The sequence below is a fragment of the Pteropus vampyrus genome, unplaced genomic scaffold (assembly GCF_000151845.1).
Source record: "Pteropus vampyrus isolate Shadow unplaced genomic scaffold, Pvam_2.0 Scaffold387, whole genome shotgun sequence".
Classification (NCBI taxonomy): Eukaryota; Metazoa; Chordata; class Mammalia; order Chiroptera; family Pteropodidae; genus Pteropus; species Pteropus vampyrus.
The window spans coordinates 1,713,576-1,727,348 of NW_011889168.1; the positions used below are offsets into that span (position 1 = coordinate 1,713,576).

The window sequence follows — 13,773 nt, forward strand, 5'->3', positions numbered from 1 at the left end:
TGTGTGTATCTTGTAAGTAGCTAGATATATCAAAACATTATAGACCCCTGGGATTGCTTGGGTTATTTCAGTGAAGCTAGGCCTCAGTTTATTAATGAAGAGACAAAAAAAGCTCTGATAAATTGATGATAAAAATCTTATGAGGCTTAGAGAAAAAGTCAAGATGGCAAATGATAGATGTCATGTTGTTTGCCATTTCTGTTTGTTGATAGTGTCCTGCGCTAGCTAGGCAGGAGTCCAGAACTCAGAAGGGAAAAGTGACATAGGTGCAAGAAATGTCTCTAGTCTAGGCACTTCGTATCCAAAGATAATTAAAGCTTAGATCATTTTACCTACAGAGCACTTTTTCATTTTTCTACCAAAGGATGTGGGTAAATTTGAAAGTAAGTTTAAGCCAATATTTTAAATAATTGGGCTATGAGTAATTTCCTCCTATTGAACTTTGCTCATGGAGTTTCAGAGAAAAGGATTTAAAATGGGATAATCAACGTAAATGCTTTTCTCCACTTTGGATTGTTACAGTAAAGTTTCATTATTTGGCTTGAAGTATTATAAACAGCGTTGGACACTTACATGTTCAGAAGATAAAATCTATTCCTGTTATCCACAACTCTGTCCTTTGCATTAGGATTGATAAATGTATTTGAAGTGAAAAAACCTTATAGTCACTATTATAGACAACTACATACACCAGTTCCTTCAGAGAAATTCCTATTTGTTTTAGACTTGACCTAAATAGGGAGTCAATGTTTGAAATACAATAAAAAACCGCTTGATATAATTCGATTGCATGGTTTATTCTGACTATCCTCTTATTTTTACATAGTGAGTTTTTAAAGTGTTGGTTATTTTTAATCTGACTCTTGTTTGGTTAATCTTAGTGTTGCAGTGGTCAGTGTGATACATCAGAAGGCAGTTACAATACCTTTGCTACTTTTATGGTTTAAAGTTGTAATTGTAGCATTCAGTTGAATCATATCAGCTCCCTTAGTCATGCCTCACCTTTTTCTTTTCTATTTTAAAATAAAGGCAGCTACACTTTTCATTGTTTTCCTTTCCCATTTGCCTTTTTTTTTTAATCGATAGAGAACTATAGAAATGATGGAGGCAAAAATTCTGCTAATCTAGCAAACCCTGATTTCTAGTCTCATCTCTCCAGAATGTTGGAGAAACTTAAATTTTGGTGCCACGTTTAATGAGTATGAAATAGTCTTTTATGCTACAGTTTTAATACTTGGTTCCTATCTTCTGGTTCTTTAAAATATTAATCATTTACTATACAGTACGTCGTCTATCCCCTATTCTGAGAAACAAATTTTATCTATTCAGAGTCATATTTTGTTTAAATTCCAAAGTTAAATTGTGGCAGTTACACAATTCAGCTTGAAAACTAATGATTTATGTGGATATTGTAAGTGAATTAGCTTTTTCTTGCACTGGTTTAATGATACTGCTTGAATTGTTTATTTTCCAGTCTCAGTCAAGTATTTTCTACTTCCATAGAGTTTATAAATTAGTACCAATTTTATACCTAAATTTAAAGGCTTAAATGTATCATGTCTGTTTTTAAATGTACAAGACACTCATGCTTTATAGAAAACTGGTATTGAGTAAAAGAGTCATTTATTTAACCTGGAACCTTAATTATTACTTGAACATAAAAATTTCACTTCAATTAACTAATTCACATACTTAAAAAAAAATGTCAGTTATTTTTAACTTAATTCATTTCTTTGAGACTTGCTATGAACCTCTTGTATTTTTACTTGGAGTTGTAATTGAGAAAATTAAAAAAGTGACACTATAATGCTAATTAGTTGTAATATCTCAAAAGGGTTGTAGCAGTTGAATTTGAAGCCTTACTTTTCATTAGTGCCAACCATACAGGCTGATTTGTAAGGTTTTTTCAGTTTAGGAAAAATGGCAAAATAAGGAAAATTAATTTTGTTTCATCCTGTATTATTCTATAATTTATGATGAAAAATTGCTAATTCATCAGTAAGTAAAATTAATACATTTTTAACTCCCTGCCATAATTACAATTTTCAAATTCTTATCTGAAATTTTAATGTTAAGAGTACTTGATGTTTAATTGGTTATTTTTGAACTTACAATAATTGGAATGGTAGGTTAGTTAACCTGGAATGATTTGAAAGCTCGAGATTGTCTTGCTGATTTTTCTGAGTTGGGTAGAGACTTTAAAAAATTGGAAATATCTTTTTTTTCCTTAGACTAAATTACAATTTATGAATAACTGTACCATAAATTAAGAATTTACAAATTAACAAACATAATACATAATACCTTCATTAAAGGAAAATAAACTCCAGAAATTAGTCAGCAATAATTATAGAATGTCAAAGAATGGATAGCAACTATAGACCTCATTTTAAAAATTGGTATGATTTGCTGTAAATTTAGTAGATTGGAGTCTTTCTAAATTTTATTAGTCAAGGAGTTACACAGAAAATTCTTTCCAGATTTGAGAAAAGTATGGTAAAGGTCTTTTCAGGTTTGAGAATTGTCACTAAGATATTCTGGTTATAATTGCTGATATGATAAGAAGAGACGCATATCTGTTTTTACTATTATCTAGACCATTTTTGGTCAAGTTATTGTTTTAACGTTTAATGGGGAAAAAATCTGATGGTGGAAGATGGCGGAGAGGAAATTGGAGTGTGTTCTTTAGTGAAAACTTAAATTGGAAAATTAACAAGCGAAATAAGGACCGTCATCAATAATTTATGTATTTTAGTATCTTTTTTATTTTCTTCAATGGAAGATACAGGAATCAAGTATTTGCTGAAATTAATAATTCTTAGTTTTTTGCTGATCCAAATTGCATGAATTTGTATAATTTAATTAGGATTTAATTCAGGATTTTTTATTCTGTTTTTTAAATAAATGTACAATTGATTTGTTATCCCTTTTTTTCTTTTTCTTTTTTTCTTTTTTTTCTTTTTCTTTCTTTTTTTTTTTTTTTTTTTAAGGAATCTAGGTAAAAATGGCTTATCTAACAGTAGCATTTTACTGGATAAGTGTCCGCCTCCAAGACCACCATCTTCACCATACCCTCCCTTGCCAAAGGACAAGTTGAATCCACCTACACCTAGTATTTATGTGAGTCTGAATTGACTGACTAGAAGAAATAAACCAGTGCTTGAATCTACCTGTCTTTCATAAGATCTTGCTTTAAATCAATATGGATGCTCTTTAGGAAATATTAAAATATTGGCAGAAGCTTGAATGTTTTGGGTGGAAGAAAAGATGTATTCAAAAAGATTTTGTAATTTCATTTAAAATGTGCCTTCTCTGCTGTTAACTGTGATTAGTGTAGTGAGAAATACATTTTACTGCCCCCAGTTTTGAGCAAGCAGGGTTTTAAATCTGCATTCTACTAGTTGTATGAACATTCATTCTGTTTTTATACATCTAAGAAACATACTATTTACCTTCAAAAGTGAGAACATAATATGCGGTAATAGATATATCATTAAAAAGCTTAATAAATTATTTAAAACTGAATATTAAGTTTACTTTATGGACTTTTAGACTTCTAATATAGGAAGTTAAAAGTTCAGTCAAAGCAACTCTTTTTTTTTTTTTAATAAGTCTCCCAAATACTTTCTCCTACCCCATTTACTTCTTCCTCCTATTTCTATCCCAAATGAAAAAAATTTAAACTATAAAGTTTGTTTTTTTAGAGATTTGGCCCTGTTTTTGTCTTTAGAGGCCACATATTACCATATTAATCCTTCCTTCAACCAGTATTTATTCATCCTTTAGTATGTAAGGGAAGCACTGAGATAGAACTATAATAAAACTTTTTTTAAACTGAGGTCTGAGGCAGAGGAAATGTAAAATTAAGATTTATCTTTTACAGGTCTTCAACCTGCTTTCATTTTGGTAATATTTTAAAAGAACATTTTGATTTTTTCTTTTTGTGATTAAAAAAACCATATAACATAAAATTTACCATCTTCACCATTTTTAAGTTCAGTAGTTTTAAGTGTATTCTCATGGTTGCAAGACAGCTCTCCAGAACTTTATCTTGCAAATCTGAAATTCTATACCCATTTAAAAACAACTCCCTTTTCCATGGTCTCCCCAGCTACTGGTAACCACCACTTTATTTTATTTCTCCCACATATTTTGTATGTGATTATATCTAATTACAATTAGTATCAAAATACATAGCGATAAAGTGCTGTAAAATATAAAGTAGAAACAGCAGCACATGGGATACATTATTTAAATAGTAATAATTATGAATTTGATATAATATTTAAATAAAAGGTCTGTTTTCTAGAGTTCTAACCATGTGTTTTAATTTTACAGTTGGAAAATAAACGTGATGCTTTCTTTCCTCCATTACATCAATTTTGTACAAATCCAAACAACCCTGTTACAGTAATACGTGGCCTTGCTGGAGCTCTTAAGTTGGGTAAGCTTTAATAAGAAAAAAGAAAAGTTTGTGTATTTCTTTTGCTACCTATTAACTTTTAGAGCATGAGCAGAAACTTATTTCTATTTATTTTTTCAGTTTTTCACATTTTCATATTTTCCTGGCTGCAAGAGTGTGTGTGTGTCAGTGTCAGTGTCTCACTTCTTTAATCCATAACGTGAAGGTATAATGATGATACTGGTTACCTGCAATTTACTGATGGTTTTTAAATTTATTTTGGTCAAATTATATAATTATAATTATGATTTAGGTTGACTGATAGAAGAAATTTTTAGCAAATATATAGGTAAAATTTGATGCTACAATTACAATTGCCTCCTAACTATTTCTTGGCATTTGCAGAAATTAATTCAATAAATAAAATGTCAGTCTCTAGCCCCTTGATTCCACCTGTGTTGGTGACATGACAAATAGGTCCAGGGCTTCAGTATATGGTTGTAGAAACCTGACATGAAGCCCAGGGGTGTGGAGGCCCTAGCTAGTTTGTATGATGCAGCACCATAAAACATTTTCCTTTTTTTCTTAAATAAAAAAAAAAAAAAAAAACACTTTAAAAATGTTATCCAAATATAATTTTATGTATTAACTAAATTTATTTATTTATGAAGACCTGGGACTTTTTTCTACCAAAACTTTGGTGGAAGCTAACAATGAACATATGGTAGAAGTGAGGACACAGTTGTTACAGCCAGCAGATGAAAACTGGGATCCCACTGGAATGAAGAAAATCTGGCATTGTGAAAGTAATCGGTCTCATACTACAATTGCTAAATACGCACAGTACCAGGCCTCCTCCTTCCAGGAATCACTGAGAGTAAGTATTTATTTCCTGAAAATTATTTTATTTTGGAGATATTTTATTTACTTTGAAAGAGTACATTACTTTTGTAAGCATCTTATTATTTTATAGTTAATGAGAATACTTTATAACTGCTATACAGTTTGCTCTTAATCAAGTCAAAACCTATAGGTTGATAAAGTAGATATTATTACTATCTAGTGAGATGTCTTTCTCATTTCTGGGACATTTTTGTTTAGAGCAGGGTTTCTTAAACTTTGTATTACTGACATTTTGGATTGGACAATTCTTAGTTGTGGGATGTTCGCCTTTGTATTGTAGGATGTTTAGTAGCATCCCTGGCCTCTGCCCACTTAGATTCAGATACTCTTAGCACACCCCTTATCCTTACCCCAGTTGTGACAATCAAAAATGTCTCCGAACATGCTAAATGTCCCCTGGAGGGCAAAATTACCCCTGATTGAGAAGCACTGATACTAGAAGACAAATTAAGTCTTAAATATGCTTTATACTTGCACAATTCCTAGTCTTGTGGCTTCCCATTATTCTCCTCTACCAGGTTAGTCTTATCTGATAGATAGCTCTTCCAGGAAGCATTAGTGGTATTCTTACCAATCTCAGTCTCAGAGAAAACTAAGGGAGCAACATGTTTTAAAATATATGGAAAATTGAAAAACAAAACTTTGAAAACTAATCAGAGTATTATTATTAAAAGAGTCATAAGCCTTTCAGCAATGAAGCATTACTAAAATTCTTTAGCAATGTAGTGAGAACTTCGTGAATTCTCCCACAAAATGACGATAAAACATCTACAAAAATTAGTTTATTAAATGTATTACTCAAATACTTATCTGTACATACTCTACTGCTAAAACTTAATATATGCCTGGAGGTCTTTAATTTGTAATTCATTAGATTTGTTTATATCTGTTTCAAGTTCTTCCCTGAGTTCATGCTTTCGATGAAGGCAACATTTATACCTATAAATTATATACTTGTGTTTCTTTCTCTCTACTACTTCTTATATCTTGCAGAGAAATTCACCTAATAAAAACTGTCCTGCAACTTTCATGAGTTGCAGTGAATTCATTCTCCATAGTTCAAACTTTCAAGATAGTTCAACTATATGGCAGTATTATGGTCAGAATAGAATAGATAATAAGCAGGATTCATAGATCTTCAAAGGAAAATTTGGAGGAAGAGTTGAAAAGCAACGATAAGAAGCAGACTATTTAAGTGGGAATGGATCCATAACCAAAGAAAGGATGACTTTTTGTGTGCTTTGGAGGCACAAATGTGTATGAAAAACTTACCACATGTTAAAAAATCTGTACATTTAAAGGGAGGGAGACCAAAATGTCACTAAATATTGCTAACTCAGAAATCATAGGACAGTGTTATAAAATACTATGTCTGTGATACAAAAATTGTAAATAATAGTGATATTTGCATTGAAAAGCACCTATATTTATCTAATACTTTATTTCCTTACTAATGTTGTAAATGTTCTATTATTCATGTATAATTCATTGTGGAAAAATAATTTAGCCCAGGAAGACCTTAAATTTGTCCAATAAAGAATAGAGAACTTCATAACTTCCACCTTATACATATATAGCTGCATATACACATGCCTGTACCTCTGCTAGTTTAGAAATTTTATAATCAATATCGATACTTCTTAAGTCTCTCAACTTTACTTAAATTTTCTCTCCTCTGGAAAAATGGGGCAAGAATGAGAATCTGTAGGGTTTTTTTTCCCCTTATAGAAATATGTTGTTAAGAACTCAGGGAAAAAATTGTGGCTGATAGAGATGGATGGATACAATTGACTTTTCTTGGGTGATTATTTAATGTGGTCTTTGAAGAAATTTTCATGTGAAAGAGGCTATAAAAACTTAGTTTCAAAACATAGATAGTATCCAACCTAATTGTAAACTTTTCATTGTATGATGGAAAGGATAGCTGCTTGTAGAATACTAAGCTAAAATGCTTTTGCTTGATCTATAGGAAGAAAACGAGAAAAGAAGTCACCATAAAGAACACTCCGATAATGAATCTACATCTTCAGATAAGTACGTTATTTTTAATTGTCCACTTAGTATTTCTGATTAAAAGGCATGTTTCTAACATTGTCTCTCTATTTGAAGTTCTGGGAGAAGGAGGAAAGGACCCTTTAAGACCATAAAGTTTGGGACCAACATTGACCTGTCTGATGACAAAAAGTAAGTTTGTAAGTCATTATGTGAACTGAAGCAAAGAGTTCTGTTGCAAGATTGAGAATTGTCTACAATTTCTTCTATTTTATTCCTTGTCACTTCTCTAAATTGATATATATTTTAGCTAAATTATTTTTGCTAAGTTTTACAATTAAAATATTTTTAAATAATTTATTATTTAATTACAGTTGGCATATGCTATATTACTTTCAGGTGTACAATATAGTGATTAGATATTTATATTACTTATAAAGACATCACCCTGATATATTTAGTACCTATCTGACACCATACATAGTTATTACAGTATTAATGACTATATTCCTTATGCTATACTTTACATCCCAGTGACGCTTTTGTAACTGCCAGTTGGTACTGCTTAATTCCTTCCCCCTTTTCACCCCCTTCTCCCAACCCCCTACCATCTGGCAACCATCAGAATTTTCCCTGTATCTATGAGTTTGTTTCTGTTTTGTTTGTTTGTTTTGTTCTTTAGATTTCACATATAAGTGAAATCATATGGCATTTGTCTTTCTCTGACTGACTCTATTCAGCACAGTACCCTTTAGGTCTATCCATGTTGTTGAACATGGCAAGATTTCATTCTTTTTTTTATGACTGAGTAATATTCTGTTGTATATATGTGCCACCTCTTTGTCCATTGATGGACGCCAAGGTAGCCTCCATATCTTGTCTGTTGTAAATAATGCTACAATGAACATACAGATTCACGTGTCCCTTCGAAGAAGTATCTTGGGTTTGTTCAGATAAATACCTAGAAGTGTTATTACTGCGTCCTTCTTTGTCTCTTGTTATAGCCTTTGTTTTAAAGTCTATTTTGTCTGGCATAAGTATTGCTACCCCAGGTTTTTTCTTTGTTTCCATTTTTATGAAACTTCTTTTTTTATTCCTTTACATGATCTGCAGTGAGTCTCTTGTAGGCAGCATATGTAAAGGTCTTGTCTTCTTATCCATTCAGCCAACCTACCTTTGATTGGAGCCCTTAATCATACACATTTAAAGTGATTGTTGATAGATATGTAGTTATTGCCATTTTATTATTCATATTTTTAATTTTTTTTTCTTTTTCTTCCTTAAAAAGTCTCTCCAACATTTCCTGTAAATACTGGCTTGGGATAGATGAACGCCTTTAGTTTTTACTTATTTGGGAAGCTTTTTATCTGTCCTTCAATTCTAAATGATAGCTTTGCTGAGTACAGTAATGTTGGTTGTAGATCTTTCCTTTTCATCACTTTGAATACTTCATGCCCATCCGTTCTGGCCTGCAAAGATTCTGTTGAGAAATCAGCTTACAGTCTTATGGGAGCTCCCTTGTAGGTAACTAACTGCTTTTCTCTTGGATACTCTTATGATTCTCTTTTTGTCTTTAACCTTTGGCATTTTCATTATCATGTGTCATGGTGTAGGCCTCTTTGGGTTCATATTGTTTGGGACCCTCTGTGCTTCCCAGGCTTGTATGTTTATTTCCTTCACAAGGTTAGGAAAGTTTACAGTTGTTACTTCTTGAACTTGATTTTCAATTCCTTGCTCTCTCTTTTTTCCTTCTGGTACCTGTATAATGCAAATGCTGGTACATTTGATGTTGTCCCAGAGGCCTGTTATTTTATTGGGTTCTTTTTTCCTGTTCTAATTGGGTGTTTTCTGCTACCTTATCTTCCAAATTGCTGATTCGATCCTCTGCTTCATCTAATCTACTATTGATTTCCTGAAATATATTCTTCATTTCTTCATTTTAGTTATTGTATTCTTCATTTCTTTTTGGTTCTTTTTTATGTTTTCTATCTCAATTTGTATGTTTTCTCTCTCTTTGTTTAAGTTCTCACTGAGTTTGTTGAACATCCCTGTTACAGTGCTTTGAACTCTGCATTTGGTAGATTGCTTATCATTTTATTTGAGTTCTCTTTCTGGAGCTTTGTTCTATTCTTTCATTTGGGACATGTTTCTTTGTCTCCCCACTTTGTCTCCTCCCTATGTTTGTTTCTATGTATTAGGTAGAGCTGCTAGGTCTTCTGGTCTTAGTAGAGTAGCCTTATGTAGTAGGTGTCCTGTGGGACCCAGTCTCCCTGGTCACCTGAGCTGAGTGTTCTAGGTATGTACCTTGTATGAGTTGTTCATGCCCTTCTGTTGTAGTTGAGCCTTGGTTGTTATTGGCACATCAGTGGGAGGGATTGGCTCATGGGTTGATTTGTTGTGAGGACTGGCCTTGACTACAGTGGAGTAGCTGTTGTGCAGGGGCTGACCATATGGAGCAGGAGCAAGATTTGCTTTAGTAGGGCTGTTGTGGCTGCCCAGTCTGCCCTTTGGACGAGTCATCCTCTGGCTCAGACCCAAGCTGGTTACCTGGAATGCTGGCCCCAGGGCCACCTGGTATGAGCCACCAAGCAATTTACAGATGGCTGCCACCCATGCTGGGCTTGGATTTGCCTCAAAAAAACCAAGCTTCAAACCATAGCTGGCTGCCTCTAGTGCTGAGTTTTAAGCTGTTCAGCAAGAGGCACAGGACACACCAAGGCCAGATGTTGCTTGTTTTTAGATTTTGTGACTCTTGGAGAGATTTTAGGAAAATACACAGCATGAGCCAAGACAGGCCAGTTGCATGGAAAAGCCACTGGAAATAGCTTGGCTTGGCCCATACGTCAGATGGGGTGGGTTATCAGGGAATCACCTGGGCAGGGCAACCTGTGTTACCTAGGTTGTTGGAGACTCAGATATGGCATTTGGAGGTCTGGAGTGGTGAGGGCTCAACTAAGGGACAGTAGCTTCTACCAGAAATTCTGTCTAGGAGAAAGGTATCCCTCCAGCCCTCACCCAGAAGCCAGACAATTCAATTCCTCCCCATATGTCCCTGGTGACTTTTGAGCTGCTGCCCCAGGGCTGGATCTCAGAGTGAGTGAGTCTGTCAACGAATAGGTTCACGCTTGGGCTTCTCAAGAGGAACATCTGTGACTCTTCTGTCCTCCATCTTACTTAGCCACATCTCTGCTGGTTTTCACAGCCAGAGGTTGTAGGGATTTCTCTTTCCAGCACTGGAACCTTGGGCTGGGGGCCCTGTGTGGGACTAGGACCCCTTGCTCCTTTGAGGGGACCTCTGCAGCCAAGATATCCCTTCTGATTATCTCTTCCAATTTTTAAACGCCACACTCAGCTGTAGGACCAGTTCATTTCACGTCTCTACACCTCCTACCACTCTCAAGGTAGCCTATTCTGTGTGTCTCCAGTTGTAGGATTTATATTCAGCTAGATTTCAGGTCTAGAATCTCAGTGATTCTCAATAGTTGTAATTTTAATGTGGTTATAAGAGAAGACAAGCACAACACCATCTTGACCTGATGTCTAAAAGTGTTTTCTTAACTTAAAATCCTTGTACAGATTTTAATTTAAGATCCTCACTATATATGAATTACATAATCATAACATTATATTTGATTATTTGTAATATCTTTTGATTAATAATATATAATTCTATAAAATAGAATTATACAAGAATCATAAAAATTGGAAGTCAGTTTTTTATTTACTTGGTCAGTAATTTTTATGCTTTTTGTTAGGAATTTTTCTTTGGAAAAATTTAAGCATTCCAGTGTGAGAATAAAATATTTATAGATTTAATTGTTTTTCTGATTGGAATGCGAGGTTTTTAATGAAATGATTAATTTCCACAAATATTTGTAGCAGGGTTTCACTCTTGATCTATTATTTTATTGCAGGTGGAAGTTGCAGCTACTTGAGCTGACTAAACTTCCTGCTTTTGTGCGAGTCGTATCAGCAGGAAATCTTCTAAGCCACGTTGGTCATACCATACTGGGCATGAACACAGTTCAGCTATACATGAAAGTTCCAGGAAGCAGAACACCAGGTAACTATTAAGAGCTAACATATCTCCTACAATTAATTGAAAAACAGAATTTTCAGAATGTGAAATATGCAAAAGAGAACTAGATTCTTTCCACTTACAGTGAATGAAACTGAAAAGATTATTCCTGTTATAATATTTCACTGTTTAACTGGGCTCAGATGATTAAGATTTTTTTTCTTTGTATTTTTTAAAAAATATAATAGCCCTCAAACAATAGCATTTTATTCTGGAAAAGAGGACATTGGAGCCTCCTGGGGAAAATAAGTCCCTGTGGCTTAAAGACCATTGTCGATCCCATCTACTGCAGAGTGATGGAATATAGGTTTTTCTAAACTTTTTTTTAATACAATCACAGTAAGAAATCTATTTTAGATTATGACCTAGTGCATATGTATGTATATAACAACGGTTTTATAGAACAATGCATCTTCTAATCACTTCCATTTTATTTTGTTTAAAGAGGAAAGTGTTGGTTACAGTTGTCTAACTGGGTTTCATTACAAAGTACATGATGAGTAGAGACATTACTGGACTCATCCTGCTCCCTAGTCTAGATTTTACTGCTAACTAAACTTGTCACTTTTGCCAAGTCAACATTTCTTCTCTGGATCTTTTTCTTCATTTCTAAAATTACACTGGTTTTAGACTTAAAATTCTGTCCAACACTAATGTATTGTCTTCTCTGCGCTGCCGTAGATTGACATGAAATTTCAAAATTTGATGTTCAAAATATTTAACAATTCGAAAAGATACTGGTGATAGCAAGTTCAGCTGTACAATGCCTATGAGCTGCATGTGACTCTCAGGTGTTTTTTGTTTGCTATTTAAAACAGCCACGGTTTGGAAACCAGACTCCTTTCTTTATCACCTGTTTATTGAATAGTAGCTTAAAAATTGTTTCAAAGTAGGCCTATGCTTGCATCTAGGTAACATAGATCAGTGGTTCCTAGTCCTGGCTGCTCATTAGACTCTCCTGGTAAACTTAAAAAAAGAGCTGATTAATCTCTGGAGATTGAGATCCAGTCATTGGGGTAACATTGGTTAATACAATATTATATAATTTTCAGGTGTACAATATAGTTTTAAATATTTTTAAAAAATGTTCCACAGAGAATTCTAATACACAGCCAGGATTAGAACGATGAAGTTATAGTAGTTTTTATCCTCAGGCCATCAGAACCCCAGTTCTGTATTGTTTTAACTGTAGCTGGGTAAAGTAGAAGCAGTTGGAATAAATAGCAGACCTGTCTGTTCTTGACTCTAACCTCACTTTAGACACTGATGTAAATACTGGGCAAGTTATTTGAACTTTCTGGAGTTCGTTTTTCTTACATATGTAGTATTGGATCGGTTCTATTTTGATTTATTTCAATTGAAAATGTCTCTCATCCAATTTGAATTATTTTAAGCAATAATATCCTTAAATAAGAAATGTGGTTTTTCATTACAATTCAAGAAGATTACTTCTTTGTCACTGTGTGTCTAGACTTTTGAGTTTTTTGTTGGTTTGTATACAAGTCATTAGTTTTTCAGAAATGTCCTATGGAACTTTAAAGAATTCTCTAAAGAATTCCCTTATGGGGTAGTCATATGAGTAATATATATCAGTGGTCCCCAATCCCTGTTAGGAACCGGGCCACACAGCAGGAGGTGAGCATTGGACAAGTGAGCGTGTGAGCAAAGCTTCATCTGTATTTGTAGCTGCTCCCCAGCACTAACATCACCGCCTCAGCTGCACCTCAGACCATCAGGCATGGGATTCTCACAGGAGCACTGGTCTCTGGTGCCAAAAGGGTTGTGACTATTGATATATATGATTTAAAATTTTATAGTTGTCATCTTAATAGAAAACAAAATAGGTGAATTACTTTTAACCTAGTATATCCAAATATCATAATTTCAATATGTAATCAGTATAAACTATTGGAATTTTTTTCCATATATTTTTTTTTATATTAAGTCTTCAAAATCCAGTGTGTACTTTACAGTTACCACACATCTCAGTTTATATTAACCACATTTCTGGTGGTTATTGTACTGGACATACAGTCTTAGAAGATATGTTGTATAGGTGACCCTTAAACTGTTAGTTCAGTTCAATTTTTTAAAAATTATTTTGAATCCTTTTTTATGGGGCACTTGTTCCTCGAGTTATATAGATGAATAAATGTTACCTGCTTTAATGGACTTTATTATCAGTCATATATGTTCTAAACTATAGGATGCTCTGAGGCTCTACCCTAAAAGATTTTTAATTAGGTGGTAGGGTCCCAGCATCTCAATTTTTAATTAAAGCTAAATTATTTTTAGAATCTATGCCATGGGTAATTCCAACTGTGGTAAGACATTTATAAGTATTTAAGAGTACCATCTTCACATTATACTATAATATGTAAAAGACTCGGGATATGGT

General features: G+C 33.6%; 1 protein-coding gene across 13 annotated transcripts in view; it reads left to right on the forward strand.

Moving 5' to 3' along the window:
• The window catches only part of KDM6A (lysine demethylase 6A), a 193,351-nt gene that overhangs the window by 152,731 nt on the left and 26,847 nt on the right, over window positions 1-13,773 (forward strand). For all 13 annotated transcript variants that reach the window (XM_011380028.2, XM_011380032.2, XM_011380031.2 and 10 more), the window contains 6 exons: window positions 2,991-3,120; window positions 4,339-4,444; window positions 5,074-5,279; window positions 7,275-7,339; window positions 7,415-7,489; window positions 11,212-11,360. In XM_011380028.2, the coding sequence (XP_011378330.1) occupies window positions 2,991-3,120; window positions 4,339-4,444; window positions 5,074-5,279; window positions 7,275-7,339; window positions 7,415-7,489; window positions 11,212-11,360 (731 nt within the window). The remainder of the gene's footprint in view (window positions 1-2,990; window positions 3,121-4,338; window positions 4,445-5,073; window positions 5,280-7,274; window positions 7,340-7,414; window positions 7,490-11,211; window positions 11,361-13,773) is intronic.